Source organism: Diabrotica virgifera, chromosome 3 (genome assembly GCF_917563875.1).
Source record: "Diabrotica virgifera virgifera chromosome 3, PGI_DIABVI_V3a".
NCBI lineage: Eukaryota > Metazoa > Arthropoda > Insecta > Coleoptera > Chrysomelidae > Diabrotica > Diabrotica virgifera.
The window spans coordinates 89,612,719-89,640,550 of record NC_065445.1 but is presented as its reverse complement, the minus strand read 5'-3'; the positions used below and the strand labels follow the sequence as shown (position 1 = coordinate 89,640,550).

Sequence of the window (27,832 nt, the reverse complement as noted above, 5' to 3'; positions counted from 1 at the left end):
TGTATAATAAGTGCATTTATATTGATTTTACATGCTTTTAGTAGTTAATTCATGGTATAGGAACGCAATTAAAACCATCTGGCCTGTTAAAAAAATATATGAAAAATTAAGGTTTTTCACAATTTTTGCTAACTTCGATGGCATTGCGCGACCGGAAGACAAATTAATAAAAAAATAATAATTAGTGCTTTTTTCAAGTGTATACCAATGGCAAGTTTTGCGCACAATAAAAAAAAAAATTTTCGAACCACCCTAATGTTGGTTCACCTTTTTAATCCCTGCATCAAAAAAACTCTACGCCTATGACATTTGTCCTTCCCACTCCTTTCTTCATAATCTGTCGCTTCTTCTTCAACGATGTCAAATTCGAAGTTCGAAGAGGAAGAGACGTAAAAAAGAAGAATTAATTAACCACAATGTTTGTTTGTAATTTTTAGTTTATAAATTAGAATAAGAAAAAAATGCCTTTAATAGTAATTACAGGTGTTCCAAGCAGTGGTAAAACTACAAGAAGTCAAGAATTACGAAAATTCTTTGAAGAACAAGGTAAAGAAGTTCATATTATTAGTGAATTAGACCATATTGTGAATGCTGGTTTTGAAAAGAACTCCTTCTATGACGATAAAGACAAAGAAAAGCATATTAGAGGACTTTTGAAATCTGAGGTATTAAAATTAGTGTCTGCTAATAATATTGTAATTTTGGATGCCTTGAATTACATAAAAGGATATAGATATGAACTTTTCTGCGGAACCAAAGCGAATAAATGTACTCAGTGTACAGTTCACACTGAAATAAATCGAGAAGAGGCTTGGCAGTTTAATGAAAACCGAACAAATGAAGCTGAAAAATACAATAGAGAAACCTTTGATGCCCTTGTTATGAGGTACGAAGATCCTAATGGTAACAACAGATGGGACGCTCCGTTATTCACTATTTTTCCTAATCAAGATTTGGATTTAGACAGTATTTATGCCAGCTTATTTAAGAAAAAAGCTCCAAAACCAAACATGTCTACACAGAATCCTCCTCTGAAATCTACTAACTTTTTATATGACTTAGATCAAGTAACTAAAAAAATTGTAGACGAGTTAGTAAAAGAGAAGAAAAATGGACATAATGGTGTTGTTACTGTGGCTGGATTTGATGATTTAGAAGTTGATATATCTAATATGAGTATACAACAGATAATGAACTCTAGACGACAATACATCACTTATTCAAAAATGCATGCACCTGATCCTGATAGAATACCTAAATTATTTGTTCAGTTCTTAACTACTACTCTTAAATAATATAATATGTTTATAAAGGTGAAAATTATACACAATATTTATTGTAAATATAAATTTTATTTTTTAACTTTCCTCTCAATGGTCATCCTCAATTTGATTTTTTTACGTTCTCCTAACATCGAGATATAAAAGTATCCATATCTCACCACCACTCAAACAGTGGCATAAGTCAAAAAGGTAAAGTATCGAGAAGACGCAGTTTAAAATTTGTGCTAGAACTTTTCCAGGTTTAATTCAAGAACTATTAAAATTAGAACAATAACTATAGGTTAGGTTACAAAGATTTTTGAAGCTCTACAAAATAGAGTATTTAGCTCTACTAAAAATATTTAATAAAGAATAATTTTCTTTGAGATGTGACACTATACAGATAATCAGCCGTGTGATGGATGACCGAAGTTATCTTTAACTTAAAGTTATCCTGTAGTTAAGTTATAATCCTCGAATTGGTGTGATCTATCATTATTTAACTTAACTACTTGCGTTATTTCTTGACAGTTTTTGAGTTATCAGTATATCAACATGTATCAACTGTCACTTTATAACGCGACGTTAAACCTCAAGTTATGAGATAACTCTGTAGTTATGTAAGGATTTGTAAGGTTAGATCATCTTTTGACTTGTTTTTAGATATAAATCAAGTGAATATTCAATGAAGAACGCTGCTTCATATTGTCCTAGGACTTTATGCGGCATGTTATTAATTTAATATCAAATATAAAGCAGTGCAAAATTAAAAATATCAAAAAAACCGACTTCAAATAACAATTAAAAGCCCTTAGGTAATAATATGATTAAAATAATAATTAACAATAAAAAAAAGCTAATAATTTAAGAATAGAAGGGTAATACAATTCTAAAAATCATACAAAACTCAACTCGAGATATAATTGTTGAATATAAGTTGAAATTTATAAACATATGCAGTGTTGCCAGAGAAATTTTTGTAAATGCACTGGAATGACTGACATAGTGACACAAAATGTACTAAACCAACACATTTTGTACAAAGACTTAAAAAAACGTTGTTTAATGTTATTTGAAGCAAATTTCTCATATCACAAAATTGGAGGTTTTTACTTTAAGATACTTAAGTATCAAAAGTTTGGTTGTTAATTGTATCAAATTGGTACAATTGTACCATCTCTGCATCCTGTCAAGCCTGTGGCATGTTCCGATCAATCTCTCGCGCTCACTCCAACTTGTAATATTTCTACATAAGGTTCTCTTTGTTACTTCAAACTTTGTTAGTCAAATGTTATTTCTCTTTTTTAATGTTGAAGAAATAACTATCTCATAATGGTGACAGATACATCACACCGAATTTACGAAAATAGTTATGGGCACGTTATCCCTGAGTTATCTTAACTTTAACTCAAATGTTAAAGATAACTTCGGTCATTAATCACACGGCTGAATATAACAAAAAATTGACGAAACATTATTTTTTATTAAAAGTGGTTTTAGCAGTACAGAATATAATATCATTATTATTATCTGGTTAGCAGGTTATAGTTTTTAATCCTGCACTTTTTAATCCTGGTCTAACTTTAAATATAATTGTTGATTGAATACCCGAATATTCAGGTATTCAATCAATTATATAAGTATCAAAATTAAACAAAAAATACTGCAAAAAAAAATAAAGGTGTCACTTTTCTTGAGCACATTCACAGATTGTTTTGAATAAAGCAATGGCATAATATACTGTCTTAACTCAACAAACGGCACTTTATATAGATCTTAGATGGACAACTGCCTTGTGCAAGCTGATATGTGTCACTGTTTATGTAACATCATTGATTTTGGTTAATTACATAATGACGCTAGTGTCACCTAACGACAAATAATTGTACCGTGGAATTTTTGAGATAAGATTTTGTAGTTTTATTAAACTGTTGGTGCAAGTTTTTATTTATTTTTTTTTTGAGTTGTGACACTATTTGAGCGGAAGTGCGATATATGAAACAACTTATAGAGCTAGGTAATATATGCACATAAAAAACATTTTTTACAACTAGTCAAAACTATAAAGTCTATATCATATATTTATATAATAATTGTAAAGAAAAATAAAAAAATTGAAGACACTCGTGGGAGTGCCGGCAGAAGTGAAAACTTCTTATAGTATATAAATTACGAGGTGAATGCATTTTCCCCATCCAAAAAGAAGTCCTATACCTATATCATATACGCGATGCGTATACCCTATACTATTTATGTATATGTATGTACATACACCTAATTTATATACGTACAAAATTTATTTCAGCGAAGTGATGACGATCGAAAATTCAATACTTTTTCCCCATCCAAGAAGTGCACAACGTCCCTAAAGAAATTTTCAATTCAAAAATTTATTTCGTCGAAGCGATGACGGTCGCTAATTTTATACTTTTTCCCCATCCAAAAAGTGCACAACGTCCCTCAAGAAATTTTCACTTCAAATATTTATTTCGTCGAAGCGATGACGGTCGCTAATTTAATACTTTCTCCCATCCAAAAAGTGCACAACGTCCCTGAAGAAGTTTTCACTTCAAAAATTTATTTCGTCGAAGCGATGACGGTCCCTAATTTAATACTTTTGCCCCATCCAAAAAGAGCACAACGTCCCTAAAGAAATTTTCACTTCAAAAATGTATTTCGTCGAAGCGATGACGGTCGCTAATTTAATATTTTCCCCATCCAAAAAGTGCACTATGTCCCTCAGTCCCTCAAGAAATGTTTTACTTCAAATATTTATTTCGTCGCAGCGATGACGGTCGCTAATTTAATACTTTTTCCCATCCAAAAAGTGCACAACGTCCCTAAAGAAGTTTTCACTTCAAATATTTATTTCGTCGAAGCGATGAAGGTCCCTAATTCAATACTTTTCCCCCATCAAAAAAGTGCACAACGTCCCTAAAGAAATTTTCACTTCAAAAATTTATTTCGTCGAAGTGATGATGGTCGCTAATTTAATAATTTTTGCCCATCCAAAGAGTGCACAACGTCCCTAAAAAACGTTACTTCAAAAATTTATTTCATCGAAGCGATGACGGTCGCTAATTTAATACTTTCTCCCATCCAAAAAGTGCACAACGTCCCTGAAGAAGTTTTCACTTCAAAAATTTATTTCGTCGAAGCGATGACGGTCCCTAATTTAATACTTTTGCCCCATCCAAAAAGAGCACAACGTCCCTAAAGAAATTTTCACTTCAAAAATGTATTTCGTCGAAGCGATGACGGTCGCTAATTTAATACTTTCTCCCATCCAAAAAGTGCACAACGTCCCTGAAGAAGTTTTCACTTCAAAAATTTATTTCGTCGAAGCGATGACGGTCCCTAATTTAATACTTTTGCCCCATCCAAAAAGAGCACAACGTCCCTAAAGAAATTTTCACTTCAAAAATTTATTTCGTCGAAGCGATGACGGTCCCTAATTTAATACTTTTGCCCCATCCAAAAAGTGCACAACGTCCCTCAAGAAATTTTCACTTCAAATATTTATTTCGTCGAAGCGATGACGGTCGCTAATTTAATACTTTCTCCCATCCAAAAAGTGCACAACGTCCCTGAAGAAGTTTTCACTTCAAAAATTTATTTCCTCGAAGCGATGACGGTCCCTAATTTAATACTTTTGCCCCATCCAAAAAGAGCACAACGTCCCTAAAGAAATTTTCACTTCAAAAATGTATTTCGTCGAAGCGATGACGGTCGCTAATTTAATATTTTCCCCATCCAAAAAGTGCACTATGTCCCTCAGTCCCTCAAGAAATGTTTTACTTCAAATGTTTATTTCGTCGCAGCGATGACGGTCGCTAATTTAATACTTTTTCCCATCCAAAAAGTGCACAACGTCCCTAAAGAAGTTTTCACTTCAAATATTTATTTCGTCGAAGCGATGAAGGTCCCTAATTTAATACTTTTCCCCCATCAAAAAAGTGCACAACGTCCCTACAGAAATTTTCACTTCAAAAATTTATTTCGTCGAAGTGATGATGGTCGCTAATTTAATAATTTTTGCCCATCCAAAAATGCACAACGTCCCTCAAGAAGTTTTCACTTCAAATATTTATTTCATCGAAGCGATGACGGTCCCTAATTTAATACTTTCTCCCATCCAAAAAGTGCACAACGTCCCTGAAGAAGTTTTCACTTCAAAAATTTATTTCGTCGAAGCGATGACGCTCCCTAATTCAATACTTTTGCCCCATCCAAAAAGAGCACAACGTCCCTAAAGAAATTTTCACTTCAAAAATTTATTTCGTCGAAGCGATGACGGTCGCTAATTTAATATTTTTCCCATCCAAAAAGTGCACATGTCCCTCAGTCCCTCAAGAAATGTTTTACTTCAAATATTTATTTCGTCGCAGCGATGACGGTCGCTAATTTAATACTTTTTCCCATCCAAAAAGTGCACAAGGTCCCTAAAGAAGTTTTCACTTCAAATATTTATTTCGTCGAAGCGATGAAGGTCCCTAATTCAATACTTTTCCCCCATCAAAAAAGTGCACAACGTCCCTAAAGAAATTTTCACTTCAAAAATTTATTTCGTCGAAGTGATGATGGTCGCTAATTTAATAATTTTTGCCCATCCAAAGAGTGCACAACGTCCCTAAAAAACGTTACTTCAAAAATTTATTTCATCGAAGCGATGAGGGTCGCTAATTTAATACTTTTTTCCATCGAATAAGTGCACAACGTCCCTAAAGAAGTTTCACTTCAAATATTTATTTCGTCGAAGCGATGACGGTCGCTAATTTAATCATTTTTCTTCATCCAAAAAGTGCACAACGTCACTCAGGAAGTTTTCACTTCCAAAAAAGTATTTCATCGAAGCGATGACGGTCGCTAATTTAATACTTTTTCCCATCCAAAAAGTGCACATCGTCCCTAAAGAAGTTTTCATTTCAAATATTTATTTCGTCGAAGTGATGATGGTCGTTAATTTAATACTTTTTTCCATCGAAAAAGTGCACAACGTCCCTAAAGAAGTTTCACTTCAAATATTTATTTCGTCGAAGCGATGACGGTCACTAATTTAATAATTTTCTCCCATCCAAAAAGTGCACAACGTCACTCAGGAAGTTTTCACGTCCAAAAAAGTATTTCATCGAAGCGATGACGGTCGCTAATTTAATACTTTTTCCCATCCAAAAAGTGCACGTCCCTAAAGAAGTTTTCACTTCAAATATTTATTTAGTCGAAGTGATGATGGTCGCTAATTTAATACTTTTTTCCATCGAAAAAGTGCACAACGTTCCTAAAGAAGTCTCACTTCAAATATTTATTTCGTCGAAGCGATGACGGTCGCTAATTTAATAATTTTTCCCCATCCAAAAAGTGCACGTCACTCAGGAAGTTTTCACTTCCAAAAAAGTATTTCATCGAAGCGATGACGGTCGCTAATTTAATACTTTTTCCCATCCAAAAATGCACAACGTCCCTTAAGAAGTTTTCACTTCAAATATTTATTTAGTCGAAGTGATGATGGTCGCTAATTTAATACTTTTTTCCATCGAAAAAGTGCACAACGTTCCTAAAGAAGTCTCACTTCAAATATTTATTTCGTCGAAGCGATGACGGTCGCTAATTTAATAATTTTTCCCCATCCAAAAAGTGCACGTCACTCAGGAAGTTTTCACTTCCAAAAAAGTATTTCATCGAAGCGATGACGGTCGCTAATTTAATACTTTTTCCCATCCAAAAATGCACAACGTCCCTTAAGAAGTTTTCACTTCAAATATTTATTTAGTCGAAGTGATGATGGTCGCTAATTTAATACTTTTTCCCATCCAAAAAGTGCACAACGTCCCTAAAGAAGTTTTCACTTCAAATATTTATTTCGTCGAAGCGATGAAGGTCCCTAATTCAATACTTTTCCCCCATCAAAAAAGTGCACAACGTCCCTAAAGAAATTTTCACTTCAAAAATTTATTTCGTCGAAGTGATGATGGTCGCTAATTTAATAATTTTTGCCCATCCAAAGAGTGCACAACGTCCCTAAAAAACGTTACTTCAAAAATTTATTTCATCGAAGCGATGACGGTCGCTAATTTAATACTTTCTCCCATCCAAAAAGTGCACAACGTCCCTGAAGAAGTTTTCACTTCAAAAATTTATTTCGTCGAAGCGATGACGGTCCCTAATTTAATACTTTTGCCCCATCCAAAAAGAGCACAACGTCCCTAAAGAAATTTTCACTTCAAAAATTTATTTCGTCGAAGCGATGACGGTCCCTAATTTAATACTTTTGCCCCATCCAAAAAGTGCACAACGTCCCTCAAGAAATTTTCACTTCAAATATTTATTTCGTCGAAGCGATGACGGTCGCTAATTTAATACTTTCTCCCATCCAAAAAGTGCACAACGTCCCTGAAGAAGTTTTCACTTCAAAAATTTATTTCCTCGAAGCGATGACGGTCCCTAATTTAATACTTTTGCCCCATCCAAAAAGAGCACAACGTCCCTAAAGAAATTTTCACTTCAAAAATGTATTTCGTCGAAGCGATGACGGTCGCTAATTTAATATTTTCCCCATCCAAAAAGTGCACTATGTCCCTCAGTCCCTCAAGAAATGTTTTACTTCAAATGTTTATTTCGTCGCAGCGATGACGGTCGCTAATTTAATACTTTTTCCCATCCAAAAAGTGCACAACGTCCCTAAAGAAGTTTTCACTTCAAATATTTATTTCGTCGAAGCGATGAAGGTCCCTAATTTAATACTTTTCCCCCATCAAAAAAGTGCACAACGTCCCTACAGAAATTTTCACTTCAAAAATTTATTTCGTCGAAGTGATGATGGTCGCTAATTTAATAATTTTTGCCCATCCAAAAATGCACAACGTCCCTCAAGAAGTTTTCACTTCAAATATTTATTTCATCGAAGCGATGACGGTCCCTAATTTAATACTTTCTCCCATCCAAAAAGTGCACAACGTCCCTGAAGAAGTTTTCACTTCAAAAATTTATTTCGTCGAAGCGATGACGCTCCCTAATTCAATACTTTTGCCCCATCCAAAAAGAGCACAACGTCCCTAAAGAAATTTTCACTTCAAAAATTTATTTCGTCGAAGCGATGACGGTCGCTAATTTAATATTTTTCCCATCCAAAAAGTGCACATGTCCCTCAGTCCCTCAAGAAATGTTTTACTTCAAATATTTATTTCGTCGCAGCGATGACGGTCGCTAATTTAATACTTTTTCCCATCCAAAAAGTGCACAAGGTCCCTAAAGAAGTTTTCACTTCAAATATTTATTTCGTCGAAGCGATGAAGGTCCCTAATTCAATACTTTTCCCCCATCAAAAAAGTGCACAACGTCCCTAAAGAAATTTTCACTTCAAAAATTTATTTCGTCGAAGTGATGATGGTCGCTAATTTAATAATTTTTGCCCATCCAAAGAGTGTACAACGTCCCTAAAAAACGTTACTTCAAAAATTTATTTCATCGAAGCGATGAGGGTCGCTAATTTAATACTTTTTTCCATCGAATAAGTGCACAACGTCCCTAAAGAAGTTTCACTTCAAATATTTATTTCGTCGAAGCGATGACGGTCGCTAATTTAATCATTTTTCTTCATCCAAAAAGTGCACAACGTCACTCAGGAAGTTTTCACTTCCAAAAAAGTATTTCGTCGAAGCGATGACGGTCGCTAATTTAATACTTTTTCCCATCCAAAAAGTGCACATCGTCCCTAAAGAAGTTTTCATTTCAAATATTTATTTCGTCGAAGTGATGATGGTCGTTAATTTAATACTTTTTTCCATCGAAAAAGTGCACAACGTCCCTAAAGAAGTTTCACTTCAAATATTTATTTCGTCGAAGCGATGACGGTCACTAATTTAATAATTTTCTCCCATCCAAAAAGTGCACAACGTCACTCAGGAAGTTTTCACGTCCAAAAAAGTATTTCATCGAAGCGATGACGGTCGCTAATTTAATACTTTTTCCCATCCAAAAAGTGCACGTCCCTAAAGAAGTTTTCACTTCAAATATTTATTTAGTCGAAGTGATGATGGTCGCTAATTTAATACTTTTTTCCATCGAAAAAGTGCACAACGTTCCTAAAGAAGTCTCACTTCAAATATTTATTTCGTCGAAGCGATGACGGTCACTAATTTAATAATTTTCTCCCATCCAAAAAGTGCACAACGTCACTCAGGAAGTTTTCACGTCCAAAAAAGTATTTCATCGAAGCGATGACGGTCGCTAATTTAATACTTTTTCCCATCCAAAAAGTGCACGTCCCTAAAGAAGTTTTCACTTCAAATATTTATTTAGTCGAAGTGATGATGGTCGCTAATTTAATACTTTTTTCCATCGAAAAAGTGCACAACGTTCCTAAAGAAGTCTCACTTCAAATATTTATTTCGTCGAAGCGATGACGGTCGCTAATTTAATAATTTTTCCCCATCCAAAAAGTGCACGTCACTCAGGAAGTTTTCACTTCCAAAAAAGTATTTCATCGAAGCGATGACGGTCGCTAATTTAATACTTTTTCCCATCCAAAAATGCACAACGTCCCTTAAGAAGTTTTCACTTCAAATATTTATTTAGTCGAAGTGATGATGGTCGCTAATTTAATACTTTTTCCCATCCAAAAAGTGCACAACGTCCCTAAAGAAGTTTTCACTTCAAATATTTATTTCGTCGAAGCGATGAAGGTCCCTAATTCAATACTTTTCCCCCATCAAAAAAGTGCACAACGTCCCTAAAGAAATTTTCACTTCAAAAATTTATTTCGTCGAAGTGATGATGGTCGCTAATTTAATAATTTTTGCCCATCCAAAGAGTGCACAACGTCCCTAAAAAACGTTACTTCAAAAATTTATTTCATCGAAGCGATGACGGTCGCTAATTTAATACTTTCTCCCATCCAAAAAGTGCACAACGTCCCTGAAGAAGTTTTCACTTCAAAAATTTATTTCGTCGAAGCGATGACGGTCCCTAATTTAATACTTTTGCCCCATCCAAAAAGAGCACAACGTCCCTAAAGAAATTTTCACTTCAAAAATTTATTTCGTCGAAGCGATGACGGTCCCTAATTTAATACTTTTGCCCCATCCAAAAAGTGCACAACGTCCCTCAAGAAATTTTCACTTCAAATATTTATTTCGTCGAAGCGATGACGGTCGCTAATTTAATACTTTCTCCCATCCAAAAAGTGCACAACGTCCCTGAAGAAGTTTTCACTTCAAAAATTTATTTCCTCGAAGCGATGACGGTCCCTAATTTAATACTTTTGCCCCATCCAAAAAGAGCACAACGTCCCTAAAGAAATTTTCACTTCAAAAATGTATTTCGTCGAAGCGATGACGGTCGCTAATTTAATATTTTCCCCATCCAAAAAGTGCACTATGTCCCTCAGTCCCTCAAGAAATGTTTTACTTCAAATGTTTATTTCGTCGCAGCGATGACGGTCGCTAATTTAATACTTTTTCCCATCCAAAAAGTGCACAACGTCCCTAAAGAAGTTTTCACTTCAAATATTTATTTCGTCGAAGCGATGAAGGTCCCTAATTTAATACTTTTCCCCCATCAAAAAAGTGCACAACGTCCCTACAGAAATTTTCACTTCAAAAATTTATTTCGTCGAAGTGATGATGGTCGCTAATTTAATAATTTTTGCCCATCCAAAAATGCACAACGTCCCTCAAGAAGTTTTCACTTCAAATATTTATTTCATCGAAGCGATGACGGTCCCTAATTTAATACTTTCTCCCATCCAAAAAGTGCACAACGTCCCTGAAGAAGTTTTCACTTCAAAAATTTATTTCGTCGAAGCGATGACGCTCCCTAATTCAATACTTTTGCCCCATCCAAAAAGAGCACAACGTCCCTAAAGAAATTTTCACTTCAAAAATTTATTTCGTCGAAGCGATGACGGTCGCTAATTTAATATTTTTCCCATCCAAAAAGTGCACATGTCCCTCAGTCCCTCAAGAAATGTTTTACTTCAAATATTTATTTCGTCGCAGCGATGACGGTCGCTAATTTAATACTTTTTCCCATCCAAAAAGTGCACAAGGTCCCTAAAGAAGTTTTCACTTCAAATATTTATTTCGTCGAAGCGATGAAGGTCCCTAATTCAATACTTTTCCCCCATCAAAAAAGTGCACAACGTCCCTAAAGAAATTTTCACTTCAAAAATTTATTTCGTCGAAGTGATGATGGTCGCTAATTTAATAATTTTTGCCCATCCAAAGAGTGCACAACGTCCCTAAAAAACGTTACTTCAAAAATTTATTTCATCGAAGCGATGAGGGTCGCTAATTTAATACTTTTTTCCATCGAATAAGTGCACAACGTCCCTAAAGAAGTTTCACTTCAAATATTTATTTCGTCGAAGCGATGACGGTCGCTAATTTAATCATTTTTCTTCATCCAAAAAGTGCACAACGTCACTCAGGAAGTTTTCACTTCCAAAAAAGTATTTCGTCGAAGCGATGACGGTCGCTAATTTAATACTTTTTCCCATCCAAAAAGTGCACATCGTCCCTAAAGAAGTTTTCATTTCAAATATTTATTTCGTCGAAGTGATGATGGTCGTTAATTTAATACTTTTTTCCATCGAAAAAGTGCACAACGTCCCTAAAGAAGTTTCACTTCAAATATTTATTTCGTCGAAGCGATGACGGTCACTAATTTAATAATTTTCTCCCATCCAAAAAGTGCACAACGTCACTCAGGAAGTTTTCACGTCCAAAAAAGTATTTCATCGAAGCGATGACGGTCGCTAATTTAATACTTTTTCCCATCCAAAAAGTGCACGTCCCTAAAGAAGTTTTCACTTCAAATATTTATTTAGTCGAAGTGATGATGGTCGCTAATTTAATACTTTTTTCCATCGAAAAAGTGCACAACGTTCCTAAAGAAGTCTCACTTCAAATATTTATTTCGTCGAAGCGATGACGGTCGCTAATTTAATAATTTTTCCCCATCCAAAAAGTGCACGTCACTCAGGAAGTTTTCACTTCCAAAAAAGTATTTCATCGAAGCGATGACGGTCGCTAATTTAATACTTTTTCCCATCCAAAAATGCACAACGTCCCTTAAGAAGTTTTCACTTCAAAAATTTATTTCATCGAAGCGATGAGGGTTGCTAATTTAATACTTTTTTCCGTCGAAAAAGTGCACAACGTCCCTAAAGAAGTTTCACTTCAAATATTTATTTCGTCGAAGCGATGACGGTCGCTAATTTAATAATTTTTCCCCATCCAAAAAGTGCACAACCTCACTCAGGAAGTTTTCACTTCAAAAATGTATTTCATCGAAGCGATGACGGTCGCTAATTTAATACTTTTTTACATCCAAAAAGAGCACAACGTCCCTAAAAAAAGTTTTCACTTCAAATGTTTATTTCGTCGAAGCGATGACGGTCGCGATGTCAGTCGCTAATTTAATACTTTCTTCCATCCAAAAAGAGCACAACGTCCCTAAAGAACTTTTCACTTCAAATATTTCTTTCGTCGAAGCGATGACGGTCCCTAATTCAATACTTTTCCCTCATCCAAAAAGTGCACAACGTCCCTCAAGAAGTTTTCACTTCAAAAATTTATTTCATAGAAGCGATGACGGTCGCTAATTTAATAATTTTTCCCCATCCAAAAAGTGCACAACGTCACTCAAGAAGTTTTCACTTCAAAAATTTATTTCATCGAAGCGATGACGGTCGCTAATTTAATACTTTTTTCCATCCAAAAAGAGCACAACGTCCCTAAAGAAGTTTTCACTTCAAAAATGTATTTCGCCGAAGCGATGACGGTCGCTAATTCAATACTTTTCCCCCATCTAAAAAGTGCACAACGTCCTCAAAAGAAGTTTTCACTTTAAAAATTTATTTTGCCGAAGCGATGACGGTCGCCAATTTAATACTTTATCCCATCCAAAAATTGCACAAGGTCCCTAAAGAAGTTTTCACTTCAATATACATACGTACAAAATTTATTTCGCCGAAGAGATGACGGCCGCGAAATAAATCCTTTTTCCCCATCATAAAAATGCCACAAGGAAATAGCTTCAGAACAAAATCCAAAAATAGGTTTTACATTTATTTTAAATTTAAATACTTTATACAATTTATGTATAGATACACATAATATACATACGTACAAAATTTATTTCGCCGAAGAGATGACGGTCGCGAAATAAATCCTTTTTCCCCATCCTAAAATAGGTTTTACATTTATTTTAAATTTTAATACTTCTATACAATTTAGAAAGTGCTAAATTTGGACTCATGGTTAACTACAACAAAACCAAAATCATGGTTATTGATCGCCAACAACAGTTTCCTGAAACCCAAACTATTGCGGGATGCGAGGTAGTCTCATCTATGATATATCTTGGAGCTCTAGTTAACAACACAGGCAGTTGTGAACCCGAAATTAGAAGACGCATTCAACTAGCAAGAGCAGCAATGAGTGAACTAAACGGGGTCTGGCGTGATCGTCACATTACTATGACAAACAAAAAGAGACTCGTTTCAACTCTGGTCTTTTCCATATTTTACTATGCATGCGAGACATGGACAGTCAAAGAATCAGATAGACGACGTATAGACGCCTTTGAAATGTGGACATGGAGACGCCTGCTTCGAATTCCATGGACGGCTCGCCGTACAAATGTCTCGGTTCTGGATGAAATTAAACCGGATCAGCGTCTCTCCAGTACCGTTTACTCTAGAATTTTAAAGTTCTTTGGTCATATCCATCGGAGTGATCACAAAATGGAGCGGTTGGTGGTCCAAGGAAGGCCTCAGACTCAACGCCAACGCGGAAGATCTCCACAGCGATGGGCGGACATTACTAAAAAGCTTCTCAACAAACAGTATACTGAGGCAATACATGTAACTGATGACCGCGACCAGTGGAGAAATATTATCAATCAAACTGTCCGAGCTGCTGAAGCCCAATTATGAACCACAACACATCTACTAAGATGTTAATGACTATGATGATGATACAATTTATATATACCTACAAATAATATATAGCATAAGCGATGACGGTCGTGATGACGGTCGCAAATTCAATGCTTTTCCCCTATCCAAAAAATCGATGACGGTCGCGAATTCAATGCTTTTTCCCCTATCCAAAAATCGCATAACGTCCCTAAAGAAGTTTTCACTTCAAAAATAACAAGAAAACATATAGTCGGTTTGCTAAACTCAGACATAACTGACTAGTGATCTTAGTAGGTAATTTTATTGTTTTTGGCCAATTTTGCCAAAATTGGCAAAATTACTAACTACTTAATAATTATTTTTTTGGCAATTTTACCAAAATGGTAAAACTACTTACTAAAATCACTAGCCAGTTGTGTCTGAGTTTAGCAAACCAACATTAATAAAGAAAGAAATCATTTGAAAAAAAATAGATATTTCATTATTTACAGAACTGCATCAATGATACTACCTTATTTTTGGTCTAACTGAATATTACATATTCTAGACCTTCTTGCAGATTTAAAGACTGCAAATTGTCTTCAAAAACTCCACCAGTCATATCCTAAAAGATTAAAATTTTAAATATTTTTAATACATATTAACACGTTGACGGACAGAACGTCTATAGACGTCTAATTTCTATTCTACTCTCCAAAATACATATAGTGTCACAACACTTGCTTATACATTTGACGCACTGTCCGTCAACGTGTTAAGTATGAAAAAGTTGGTAATATCACTCTTCCGTTTATATCTATACTCATAGTTGTAGTTTTCACATCCAATACAACAAGGGCGGCTCTGGCAGGGAGGCGCTAGGGGCACTGCCCTCCCGCTAGCTCACTTAATGTAGTACATATCTCATACAATTTATTTTGAATGAATCTTTCTTTATTTAAAAAGCTAATAAATATTCAGTCGATGCGACGAGATGCTGCAAAAAGTATACAAATACCTACATAATTTAACAGTGTTTACCCGCACCATTGATTAAAAACAACTACACAGTGTAGTTTTTAATCAATGCCCGCACCCGATGATGGGCTCTTTTTCGAGCGACCGCGGGCACTGTTGTCAAGTTAGAAAAATATCGGGCGGTAGATGATGACTTGCCGTGTGCTAAAAAAGAAATATTCTCAGATTCAGGTAGTAACTGGCAACGTTACGGTATTTGCCTTAGCAATCGGTATCGCATCAGTATACTTCACTCCGGACCAACTCCGGACACAGCCCGAGCTTAGTTTTCGGCCTGTTAGTTTACAATTCTTAATAATTCTGAACTCATTATTGTTAATATCCGATAATTCGATATGGCAACAAATATTAATAGTGTAGGTACGCTTTATTAAGACAAAAGTATTTTGGACTTTTTTTAAATACAAAACAATTAGGACCTTCTAGACTCTAGACCAAAATTGGACATAATTCAGGCGGGACAAAGTGGTAATAGAACTTTTAATCGAAAATGCAATAAGAAACATTATTTGTTAGCAGATTAATTATATCGCTTCTATTGTTTTAAGTGTTTATTGTTTTCACCACAAGTGGACGAAGCTTGGACTATCCGGGGTAAATGATAAAACATATCTCAGAGAAAATTAAAAAACAGCGTTAGCCCCAAGGCTCCAAACATATTCCACTATTGCGTTGAATACCAATTATTAGGGTCAATAAATATTAAATCACAGTTAGACTCGGCTTTTAGAAGATCAATAAAGGAACATAACGAGATAGTGGCCAAAACAGATACGTATTAAATAGAATAATCGACTGCATTAAATTTTGCGGAGCGTTTGAATTAGCTCTAAGAGGTCACGATGAAAGACCAAAAATAAGCATTTTTTTAAAAAAGATTTTCTCAGAACCTTTATTAAAAATGAACATAAAACTTCTTGCATATTCATATCTAACTCTTAGAGAATACAAAAAATATATCTTTTTTCATTTATGTACGTACACTAATATTGTAGAGGTCGCCAAAGTCGAGGCCTCAAAAAAACGTAGTTCCGATGGCGGACAGTTAATCTCAGGATTGGGAGCTCTGAAACAAAAAAATCGTACGGCATTTGAAAAAGGAAAGTTTCTTACGTGACAATTTACCACCGTTAGTGAAAAATTCCGCAAAAAAAGATTTACGGAACATTGAAAAATTTTTGTGAAAAAATCGCCCATTTGTCTTCAGTTTTTCATGGTTAAAAAATATTTATTGTTTATTTTTTGGTCAAATTGTGGTAAATTGTCACGTAAGGAACCTTTCTTTTTCAAATGCAGTACGATTTTTTTGTTTCAGATATCCCAATCCTGAGATTAACTGTCCGCCATAATTTTTCGAGGCCTCGACTTTTGCGCCCTCTACAATATTATTTTATTTCGGGGTCTTATCAAAAGGTACTAGCACACTTTAGAAGACCAAAAATAAGCATTTTTTCAAAAAAAAATTTCTCAGAACCTTTATTAAAAATGAACATAAAACTTTTTGCATATTCATATCTAACTCTTAGAGAATACAAAAAATATATCTTTTTTCATTTATGTACGTACACTAATATTGTAGAGGTCGCCAAAGTCGAGGCCTCGAAAAAAAGTAGTTCCGATGGCGGACATAGTTAATCTCAGGATTGGGATCTCTGAAACAAAAAAATCGTACGGCATTTGAAAAAGGAAAGTTTCTTACGTGACAGTTTACCACCGTTAGTGAAAAATTCCGCAAAAAAAAAATTTTACGGAACATTGAAAAATTTTTGTGAAAAAATCGCCCATTTGTCTTCAGTTTTTCATGGTTAAAAAATATTTATTGTTTATTTTTTGGTCAAATTGTGGTAAATTGTCACGTAAGGAACCTTTCTTTTTCAAATGCAGTACGATTTTTTTGTTTCAGATATCCCAATCCTGAGATTAACTGTCCGCCATCATTTTTCGAGGCCTCGACTTTTGCGCCCTCTACAATATTAGTGTAAGTGCATAAATGAAAAAAGATATATTTTTTGTACTCTTTAAGAGTTAGATATTAATACGTAAAAAGTTTTATGTTCATTTTTAATAAAGGTTCTGAGAAAAAAATTCTTGAAAAAAAAATGATTATTTTTGGTCTTCTAAAGTGTACTAGTTACCTTTTAATAGGAGAAGTTAACACTTATTGCAAAAACATGTAACCAAAAATAATACAGTAGAACCCCGATTATCCGTGTGTGGATTATCCGTGCTATGATTTTCTATTACTTAGATTGCATTTTTGAGGTTTTATTAAAATAGCGTCACTGTAAATCACTCGACGGAAACTCTATACGCGGAGAGGGAGACTCATAATGAAAGATTTATTTTTTCTGTTGTCTTTTTATGGTAGGGCTATATGTATGGATATACGTACATATGTATTACAATAAGAAATAAATGTTCGGATTATCCGTGCCAACGTCCGGTCCCGAGGAGCACGGATAATCGGGGTTCTACTGTACAACCTTTTTGGAAACTTCAAAAATTATTTAAAACGAACTGCTGGATTCAATGTTATTTATAGCTCGTGGATTAATAAGCAAAGAGGTAGAAATGGCTCCTTATGTGCCAATTGAGGCTGATGAGACTACTGACGCTTCCGTTTAAGATCAAATGATTTTATTTTTAATTTTGAGATATACCCTTGGCAATCAAATCTTTGAACGATTAGGGGGATATTTTATATACCTGATTCGCATAATGCAGAGGGAATTAGTAAGTGTATTTGAGAGCAACTTAATAATTTAAACTTGAACAATACTCCTAATAAGTCAATTGGCCAAAGTTATGATTCCCAAAATGCCAAAATTAGTTCAAATTCTTTTCCATGCTCATTTTATCCATTGTTATGCTCATTGTTAATTTGATTGTATCCAAGGCAGCTTTTGAGCATCTTCTTCTTCTTTACGTGCCATATCCGCTACGGAGGTTCGTAATCATCATGGCTATTCTGATCTTAGATGCTGCTGCTCTGAATAGTTCGGTTGATGTGCATCCGTACCAATCCCTCAAGTTACGCAACCATGAGATTCTTCTTCTTCCGACACTACTCTTGCCCTGGATTTGCCCCTGTGTAATTAATTGAAGTATGTTGTATCTCTCATTACGCATAACATGCCCCAGTTATTGCAGATTTCGTGTCTTGATGGTTTCCAATATTTCCAGTCTTTTGTTGACCCTTCTTATGTTGACTCTTTTGAGCATAAAATGGTAAAACTCTTTTTACTAACTTAATTGTTAATAATTTCATATTTGCCGCTCAAAATAAAAGTGCCCCACCGATATTTTTACCCACGAGCCGCCACTGCAATACAATCCAAAGATTAATTTTACGTTTTTTAATCAAATATTATGATGGGCATTATAACTCTTATTTCTGTATTACATGTGGATTAAAATAGAGGTTTGTCCCTAATGTAACTATAAAATTTATTTCTACAGCAATTACAATTTTAAATGCATTAATTTTTGTGCTGGAATGCTGTGGTGTACATTTCAAACACAGACAATTTTGAATTTGATATTTCTTTTCAACGAATAGTTTGAAACATAGAGACATACTATACAGGGTGAGGCAGATAAAGGGCCTATTAGAAATATCTCGAGAACCAAAGCTAAGAGAATCTTGCAAATTGGAATACAGGGGTTTTGAGGTATGAACTATTTAATGAAAATATTTTCTTCTCTTTGCTGCTTCCGGTTATACCGGAAGTTGATTGTAACTTCGTTTTTTTAAATGGGACACCCTGTATATTTTTAGATTTTTTGATTTTCCTCGATTTCTTCTTTCTTAAAATATAAGGTTTTGTAATATTATACAGGGTAGGTTAAAAGATAATTACGTTTTCTTATTAATTTCGTAGCAACATTAACACCCTGTAGGATTGTAGTAGATTGGTATAATAAATTCTATTAATGTTCAAATGATTTTTAATATAGTCTACTATTGTTAAGAGTTATTGGTATAGTTAAACTTTTCATTTTAATATACAGGGTTGGTCGAAACTCGGAATGAGTATTTTCTGAGTTTTCTTAAATGGAACACCCTGTATTTTAGTATTGTAATGAAATGTTATTTTATGGTACTTTTTAATTTCTTAAGCATTCCCTATACCTAACTTCTTTAATTTGTGAGTTATTGGTGATTAAAGCCAAACATTAATTGCAACACAAAATAGGTGAAATTGTATTAGGTTGGCCGTGAAAATATTCAGTCACAAATAATTTTTTGGAAATAAATACATATTAATCTATACTGATACTTAAAATTGCCAATAGTGGTTGAGGTATCAAAATACCATCGAAGTTAAGATTGTTGGTGCGATTAACAATTAAGCACAAACTAAAGCAGTTAGGTATAGGGAATGCTTAAGAAGTAAAAAGTACCATGAAATATCATTTCATTACAATACTAAAATATAGGGTGTTCCATTTAAGAAAACTCAGAAAATACTCATTCCGAGTTTCGACCCACCCTGTATACTAAAATTAAAAATTTAGCTACACTAATAATTGTTAACAATAGTAGACTATATTAAAAATCATTTGAACATAAATAGAGTTTATTATGTCAAACTACTACAATCCTACAGGGTGGGAATATTGCTACGAAATTAATAAGAAAACGTAATTATCTTTTAACCTACCCTGTATATTATTACAAAACCATATATTTTAAGAAAGAAGAAATCGAGGAGAATTCAAAAATGTAAAAATATACAGGGTGTCCCATTTAAAAAAACGAAGTTATAAGCAAGTTCCGGTATAACCGGAAGTACCAAATAGATGAAAATATTTTCATTAAATAGATCAGTCTTCAAAACCCCCTTATTCCAATTTTCATAATTCAATTGTCTTTAGTTCTCGAGATATTTCTAATAGGCCCTTTATCTGCCTCACCCTATATAGTGTGTTCCAACGAGAATTTGACCACCCCTTCCCCAGAAACTCAGAAAATAACGTAAGAGTTTCTTCACAGTTTAAAAAAACACGTCGATTTGTATTGGAAGGGGGACGAATTTTCATGCAAAATTCATGCCCTCAAATGTAACCCCCTACTGCCCCTCCAGTTTTTTTTAAATAACAAGTGTAGTCGAGGAAGCTAGGACAAATAATCCCCGGACAAAAAATCCCCACAAAAAATCCCGGGCAAATAATCCCCACAAATTTTTTTGGACAAAATATCATACATGAAAGTGTGAGTTTTTTTAAAAAATCGTGGAAAATATGGGGAATGAGCTAAGGCCCCGTTTTCATGACAGGCGCTTAACGCGCATTTTGATAACGCGCGATTACAACTATTGTCCTTTTCATGATCATTTTTCAGTGCGTCACAAATGATAGGAAAAAGGGTAAGTCCGTGATAATACACATTTCCCATATAGCACACAACGTCCGATGTACGTCCATATAACGTCCATATGGACGTCCAAACGTCCATGGACCAAAACTGGACGTACTATGTACGTACATTACGGGACGTCCATTGGACGTTGGATTTCAACGTACATTGGACATCCATTTGTTGTCCATGGATATTTTACACAAAACGCGACTATTATATTAAGTCCCAATACAAACTAAATGAGAATCTTCTTGACAACGTTGTCGCTCTTCGCGCTATCGGTCGTGAAAGGTAGTATTAGGCAGGTACTTTTAGGGGATTATCGCTGTTAATTATTGTGGAATACTGAAGGATGGTTTATTTATGATAATTCACAGAATGGCAAACGCGCTTGTAATATACAACAACGGTACTGACTCTAAAAATAGTTTGGAACAGAAACAGAACAGAGATTAAACCTCTTTTAATGTGCATGCTTCCTAGGGCGTCATTATCTAAATCTCGTCTTTATGAAAATACATCCTGTGATATATTTGTGTTTTCTGTTTATCGTGCCAAGTGCAGCCGTGCATTAATGAAGTTCCTAGTTCCTATAATAAAGTATATATTATAATGAAGTTATAGTAAAGAGAAATAAAAAAGTCTTTTGTGTAATATTTTTAAGTATAGGAGTTTAGTATTATAAGGAACTATTTCCTATAAAGGCTTTTTGCTATGTATTCACAAAATTATGGATACTAGATTTCTTTCTGAAAAGTGCCCTACAAATGTCCATAAGACGTACATTGAATGTACATAAGGTGTACACTGAAAGCTTCAATACAACGTACAATGTACGTTTGTAGCGGACGTTCTATGGACGTCCAATTTTGTGAACTCTGGACATTCGTTGGACGTCCATCGGATGTCCATTGTACCTTAGCGGGACGTCCATTGGACGTTCCAATGTACACAGATGTACGTCCATTGGATGTCCATAAAACGTACTTGTGCTATCTGGGTTATGACATTTATTCTAACATGACATTTTAGTTAAATCTGACAGTTGTCATATTTTATTTTCAATTTAGAATAAAAACAAATCAAATGTGTTTCTTGCATTTATAAAATGGTATTTTCTTTGATTTGTATAGTCTTATAAATTATACAGATTATATTTGTAATATTATTATCTAATTAAAAAAAATATTTTTTTTAATTATGGCGCCATCTATCGACAACTAGAATAATCACAGAACTAGAAGTAATCACCGACGTGCCTTTTTTTCTGTCACATACAATTTAATGCGTTAGAAAGAAATCGAAAAACTGTGACGCACTGAAAGATGATCATGAGAAAAAGAATACATACATTTTACTTGAGACCGTTCACATGCCAACGCGCGTTAGGATGTGAACGGTCTTCAGTAAAATGTATGTGGTTGTAATCGCGCGTTATCAAAATGCGCGTTAAGCGCCTGTCATGAAAACGGGGCCTTAGCTCATTCCCCATATCTTCCACAATTTTTGAAAAAACTCACACTCTTTTGTCATTAAAATTTGAAGTTTTCAGCATAGAATTGGAATTCGAAATTTATTAAAATTTCGGGAAAACTTTTAGATAACTATTAGGCAGCAAATATTTCTTGTGGATTTTTGTCCGGGATTTTTTGTGGGGATATTTTGTCCAAAAAAATTTGTGGGGCTTATTTGTCCGGGATTTTTTGTGGGCATTTTTTGTTCGGGGATTTTTTGTCCGGGGATTTTTTGTCCGGGGATTTTTTGTGTGGATTTTTTGTCCGGGGATTATTTGTCCGGACCCCGTAGTCGAGTTGTGCATCATTTGAAAGGTATTTTTTTTCTGTACACGACCCTCATTTTTTTTTAGTTTGCGGAATAACTTTAAAGGCAATTTTGGATTTAACTAATTTAGAATACATTTGTTAAATCCAAAATTACCTTTAATTTTATTATGTAAATTAAAAAAACAGAGTGTCGTATAGAGAAAAAAATTACCTTTCAAATGATCACTCGACCACACTTGCTATTTAAACAAACTGGGGGTTGATTCGGGGTAGTAGGAGGTTACATTTGAGGGTATGAATTTTGCATGAAAATTCGTCCCCCTCCTATTATAAATTGACGTGTTTTTTAAATTTTGAAGAAGCTCTTGGTTTTTGAGTTGCTGGGGGGGGGTCAAATTTTGCACCCTTACAATAAATAAAATATATGCATATTTATTACTTGGGAATGACCAGGAAAACCTAGGCTTGACAGTTGGTCAACTATTTTCAATGGGAAATAAGACACAATTTTACCAAAAAAATGATTTTATTAACGTTTCTACGCCCAAGTCGGGTGTCGTTGTCAAAATACAAAATAATACTAGATTAAACAAAAATGTTGTTGCTTAGCAAAAAATTCTTCTAATAATTTATTTAATCTGACTCATTTATATCGGCAATTCAGGCATGTATTATACATTTTAAAGTAGAAGACTTTAAAATGGTATTGCCAATATTGATGAGTTGCGTTCCTGGGACGACTTTACTAAAAGATAGTTCATTCGATTACATGAAATCAACCTCAACTCAAGAATATCCGCCACAAAAAATCATAGCAGGTGATCTGTCTTTAAAAAGACAACCAAATGCAACGGTGGCAGTAAAATTCTCGCGCTAGAGATTCCATAGTAAATCTCGAGGGAAAACCAGGAAAAAACCTCGTGATACTATCCCGACATCGTAAGTATTTGGGCTTACATTTAGTTTACTCTCAAAACTAATACCAAATTCTGACTTTAATATAATATATGCTATTTTAAATTATAAATAATATTAATAATACATAGATATTATATAAATAATACTAAAATATAAAATATGTACTAACTCGTATGTTACTGACTTACTAATCGTGGATCGTGGTATTTTCTTTCTATTGACTTCCTCTTTTAGTATGGGTAACCACATCCTATTGCATTCTACCGAGGAATTTGCAACACAATTGTTTTCATTTAGCATAATTAGAGAAGCTTCTTTTTCTCTTTTTACTATATGTTTCTTTCATGACTATACTTGAATCTCCTCGTGATTTACTATGGGATCTCTAGCGCGAGAATTTTACTGCCACCGTTGCATTTGGTTGTCTTTTTAAAGACAGATCACATGCTATGATTTTTTGTGGCGGATATTCTTGAGTTGAGGTTGATTTCATGTAATCGAATGAACTATCTTTTAGTAAAGTCGTCCCAGGAACGCAACTCATCAATATTGGCAATACCATTTTAAATTCTTCTACTTTAAAATGTATAATACATGCCTGAATTGCCGATATAAATGAGTCAGATTAAATAAATTATTAGAAGAATTTTTTGCTAAGCAACAACATTTTTGTTTAATCTAGTATTATTTTGTATTTTGACAACGACACCCGACTTGGGCGTCGAAACGTTAATAAAATCATTTTTTTGGTAAAATTGTGGCTTATTTTCCATTGAAAATAGTTGATTATAAAAATGTCACAAGAAAATAGCTTCAGAACAACATTGACATTGTTTTTTGATTGGTCATTGTTAACTAAGCAAATACCTCCACACACTGGGGCTAATAGACACACCTCCATGGAGAAAGTGTGAACGAGAAGAGCATATTACCATCTTCTCCATATACTGATAATAATCATCTTACCATTTTTACACAAATAACCAAAGGTGGAAGTGCATCCTTGAAATGAACGATTTCAATCATCTTTTTCTTTCCTTTACGATCATTAGGGTTATATGGTATATAAGGTTTACCAATTTTATTACTATCTACATCACAGAAAGCTACAACTTTTGCTTGATTTTCCTTCGATAAAGAGTTGTATAATTTCTTGCCTTGCTTACCAGCATTCCAAATAGTAAACTGCGGCCAATCACTTAAAATTTTCTTTTGTAACCTATCTACTCGTAAATTCCAGATGGTATCCCTAAAAAAATAAGATCAGGTTAAAATTGCTCAGATTAAAAAAGGATTTAGTATTTTACAGTATCTCTAAAATCTTTATTTTGAAATATAGAATGGTTCCTTCTTTATTACAAACAAAAGTTTTCTTATATTCTTTAACTAAGTCTAAAAGTTTCCTTAGATTGCAGTTAACCCCTTCGGTACGGTGATGCACCCGTGTGCATCATGCTTGACTGTCCGCTCAGTACGGTGATGCACACGGGTGCATCATGAGTTTTCGTTCGCCATAAGGCGGTGTCACTATCTACATCATATTTCAGGTATTTTTGTTCTGTCCGAATTACCTTATTCAAATCTAAAAGTGGGGAAACCACGCCCAAAAGTGGGTGATGTCCAGAGGGAGATTATATTTAGTTAATTTGATTGGTGATAAGGTTGTTTGGATGTTTGACTGATGGGATTGTGTGGAAGGTGAATTTACTGTGCTGCTGTTAACAAATTACCTTACTATCCCTTGCAAGATAATTCGAATGGAATTTCCCAGATTAGGAGACTGGGACGATATCATGCACAAAATAATCTGGGGAATTCCATACGAATTATCTTGTTTATCTTTTTTAATAATTTTTGTTTAAAATGGTTCTTTATGGATAAAATTTAATTTAACTCACATACTATGTAGATGTATAATAAATTTATTAAAAATACTTTTATTTCTAAAATTAGTGTTATTATTACATTAACTTTCATTAGTTGTAGTGGGATACTGTATTTTAACGGACCGCGCGAAGCCGCTCGGTAAGCGCTCGAATTCGTATGCAGGAGCCGACTTGCCGAATGACGGTCCGGCACGAAGGGGTTAATGAAAATACTTAACTGTGCTGCAACTTTTTTAAAGTTGATACCATAATATATTGGTTGATTAAAAAAAGAAAAAATTATATATAATTTTTCTGTAAGGTTTCTATTGCTTAGAATATACAGACGATCTGTCAATTGGGATCAAGAACCAGGACGTTGTGTCAAAAAAATCTCTGAAGGGTGAAGCAGTCCACTCTGGTGTGAAGGTGAATGCCTAATCCTCAATCCAAAAAAGCAAAAATTTTCTTTACTAAAAGAAGACCACTACAAGGACTGCTTCCACCACTGCTCAGGAGGGTAGAGAGTTTTGTAATTCAGGCCAAATACTTGGTGTAATATCTGATCAGAAGCTGATGTGTTGACGTGGAATGTATGGACAGAAATTGTTGCAGATCATATCATAGGTCCCGTTTTCATTGATGGCAATTTGAATGGCGATACCAACTCTGACAAACTTACTTATTTTTAGCAAGATCAAGCACCACCCCATTACCAAATCAATGTTCGGCAGTGCCTCAGCCGACTATTTCCAAATCGGTGAATAGGGACACGAGGATCGTTGGGATGGCCAGCATGATCTCCTGATCTAACGACATTAGACTTTTTCTTATGGGGATATGTCAAAAATATTGTAAACCTTTCATCTCTTACAATCATATTAATGTACTAGTTTTGTTTTTTACGTTAGAAAGAGATAAACAGCAAGAAATGAACAGCACCACTTATTAGTTTTTGAGTGTGCTGTAGCAAATTTTTGTACACAGATCATTTTCACATCAAAATACTTAATATTTCCAAAACAGTTAAATACATTTTACATAAGATAATACCTAATATGTTTGGAATATTCTGAGGAATCCAAAAAATGAATAGTATATAGGGTGTTTATTTATAATAAAAAAGTTGGTATGAACCACTGTTACATGATACACCCTGTATGAAAAGTTTTTATTGTAAAAATGACGTGTCCCAGCGTTTTTTTTAATATGCACCCATTTATTTACTATCTAATTTATTCGGTTTGGCTGTTCCACTCTAGGTATATCGTACACATTATGCCTATACATAATTGACAAATTGAGCCCATCCGAATCAAAACCTGCTAAATCCTAAATTTTTCGTTCTGCTAAATCCAAACTAAAAGTACAAATTTCTGAAGATGTAAGGAGCATGCAGAATAATGACAAATTAGTGTGCAATTTTATATTTATTGATGCCCCTTTGATTAAGAAATGCCGAATACTTTTTGGAAAATTTACATTTTTAATGTTTTTCCTCCTGGCAAAATTTCAAAACATGGATCTAGCAAGTTTTGATTCTATAGGCCTCAATTAACACACTCTACACCATTTCTTAATTAGAGTTTATATAACATAAAGTTGGATTTATAGTTTGACCTAGCGTAGACGTAGACGCAACGGAGACATAAGAAACAGACTGGAAACGTAAGAAAATATTATGTCACTTTATAACTCGACCGCAATGTAGTGGAATTTTTGCGCATGAGTAGAAACAGTGACTTAATTCAACAATATAGACTATAAATTATACGAACCGTAAACAAACTTTGTGTTTATTTATTTATAAGGTACCTGACCCAAATAAGGCCCGGTTCCAAAGAAAGCCCATCGATTGTTTTTACTAAAAAAAATCGAATATTTCTCAAGGTGACGTTTGTCTCTGGACGCTACTGGCATCTATTGGCTAAATCTGAACTTAAATCGAGGTTAAGTGTGACTACGCCATGTTGATGTCAGTTGCTTGTCCAGACACGCTAGGCGCACATCAAATTACTATTTTCAGGTATTTATGAATTTATTGATGTTTTGAAATAAAAGTGATAAATAATTGTGTTATATATAATCTGATAGCTTATAATTTATATAATAGACAACATGTAAAATAACGTACTGTAACGTTTGAGTATTTACAGTTTTTCATAAAAATACAGGACAAGACACGGGTAAAGAAGCTGTCCCTATTAAGGCCCACCGGTAGAGTTATAAACAAGGCCCGTGGGCCTTATTTGGTGCCTGTATGTTTTCAGCAATGTTTATTTATTTAAAGCCTGTTTTTAAAACGTCACCTAGAGGTCGCAAAAGAAAAACACAAAGCATGAACCCTGGAAGAGCAGCCAAACTTAATAAGTTTATAGGAAACGACTATTATAACAAGTTAAAAGAGGTGCTGTCTAAATTGGACATTTTTGATAAACCGCATTTGATCTTTAATATGGATGAGAAAGGATGTCGACTTTCTCTACATAAATAACAATCAGTCTATGCTAAAAAAGGATCAAAAAGGGTACATATGATTGCTCTTGAACATGGTGAAAATGTTACCATAGTTTCATGTGAAAACGCTCTGGGCCAAGTTATACCTCAAATGATTCTCTTCAAAGTAAAAAGAATGCAGCCAGAATGGCAAGATAATCTTCCAGCTGGTTCGGTCATTGAAATGACAGAGAAAGGATCAATGA

At 34.3% G+C, this 27,832-nt stretch overlaps 2 protein-coding genes across 7 annotated transcripts in view; one reads left to right on the top strand and one right to left on the bottom strand.

Moving 5' to 3' along the window:
- Positions 1–352: 352 nt before the first annotated feature.
- Positions 353–1,362, top strand: LOC114328158 (protein KTI12 homolog). The gene has a single exon (XM_028276940.2). The coding sequence runs from the start codon at positions 462–464 to the stop codon at positions 1,293–1,295; it is 834 nt and encodes a 277-aa protein (XP_028132741.1). The 5' UTR covers positions 353–461; the 3' UTR covers positions 1,296–1,362.
- LOC114328159 (UDP-GlcNAc:betaGal beta-1,3-N-acetylglucosaminyltransferase-like protein 1) overlaps positions 1,333–27,832 on the bottom strand; it is a 37,058-nt gene continuing 10,558 nt past the window's right edge. The window contains exons 7-9 of one of the 6 annotated variants that reach the window (XR_007696746.1): positions 24,232–24,514; positions 4,726–14,788; positions 1,333–3,783 (exon numbers count right to left, since the gene is read on the bottom strand). Coding sequence is in view for 1 of the 6 variants with exons in the window: in XM_028276941.2 (XP_028132742.1) it covers positions 14,708–14,788; positions 24,232–24,514 (364 nt within the window). In the remaining 5 variants the exon portion in view is untranslated. Of the gene's footprint in view, positions 14,789–24,231; positions 24,515–27,832 lie in introns of all 6 variants that reach the window. The other 5 variants (XR_007696747.1, XR_007696749.1, XR_007696748.1 and 2 more) reach the window with 5 other exon arrangements.

Coding starts and splice junctions, on each gene's coding strand:
- LOC114328158 (XM_028276940.2), top strand. CDS start 462: ATGCCTTTAATAGTAATTACAGGTGTTCCAAGCAGTGGTAAAACTACA.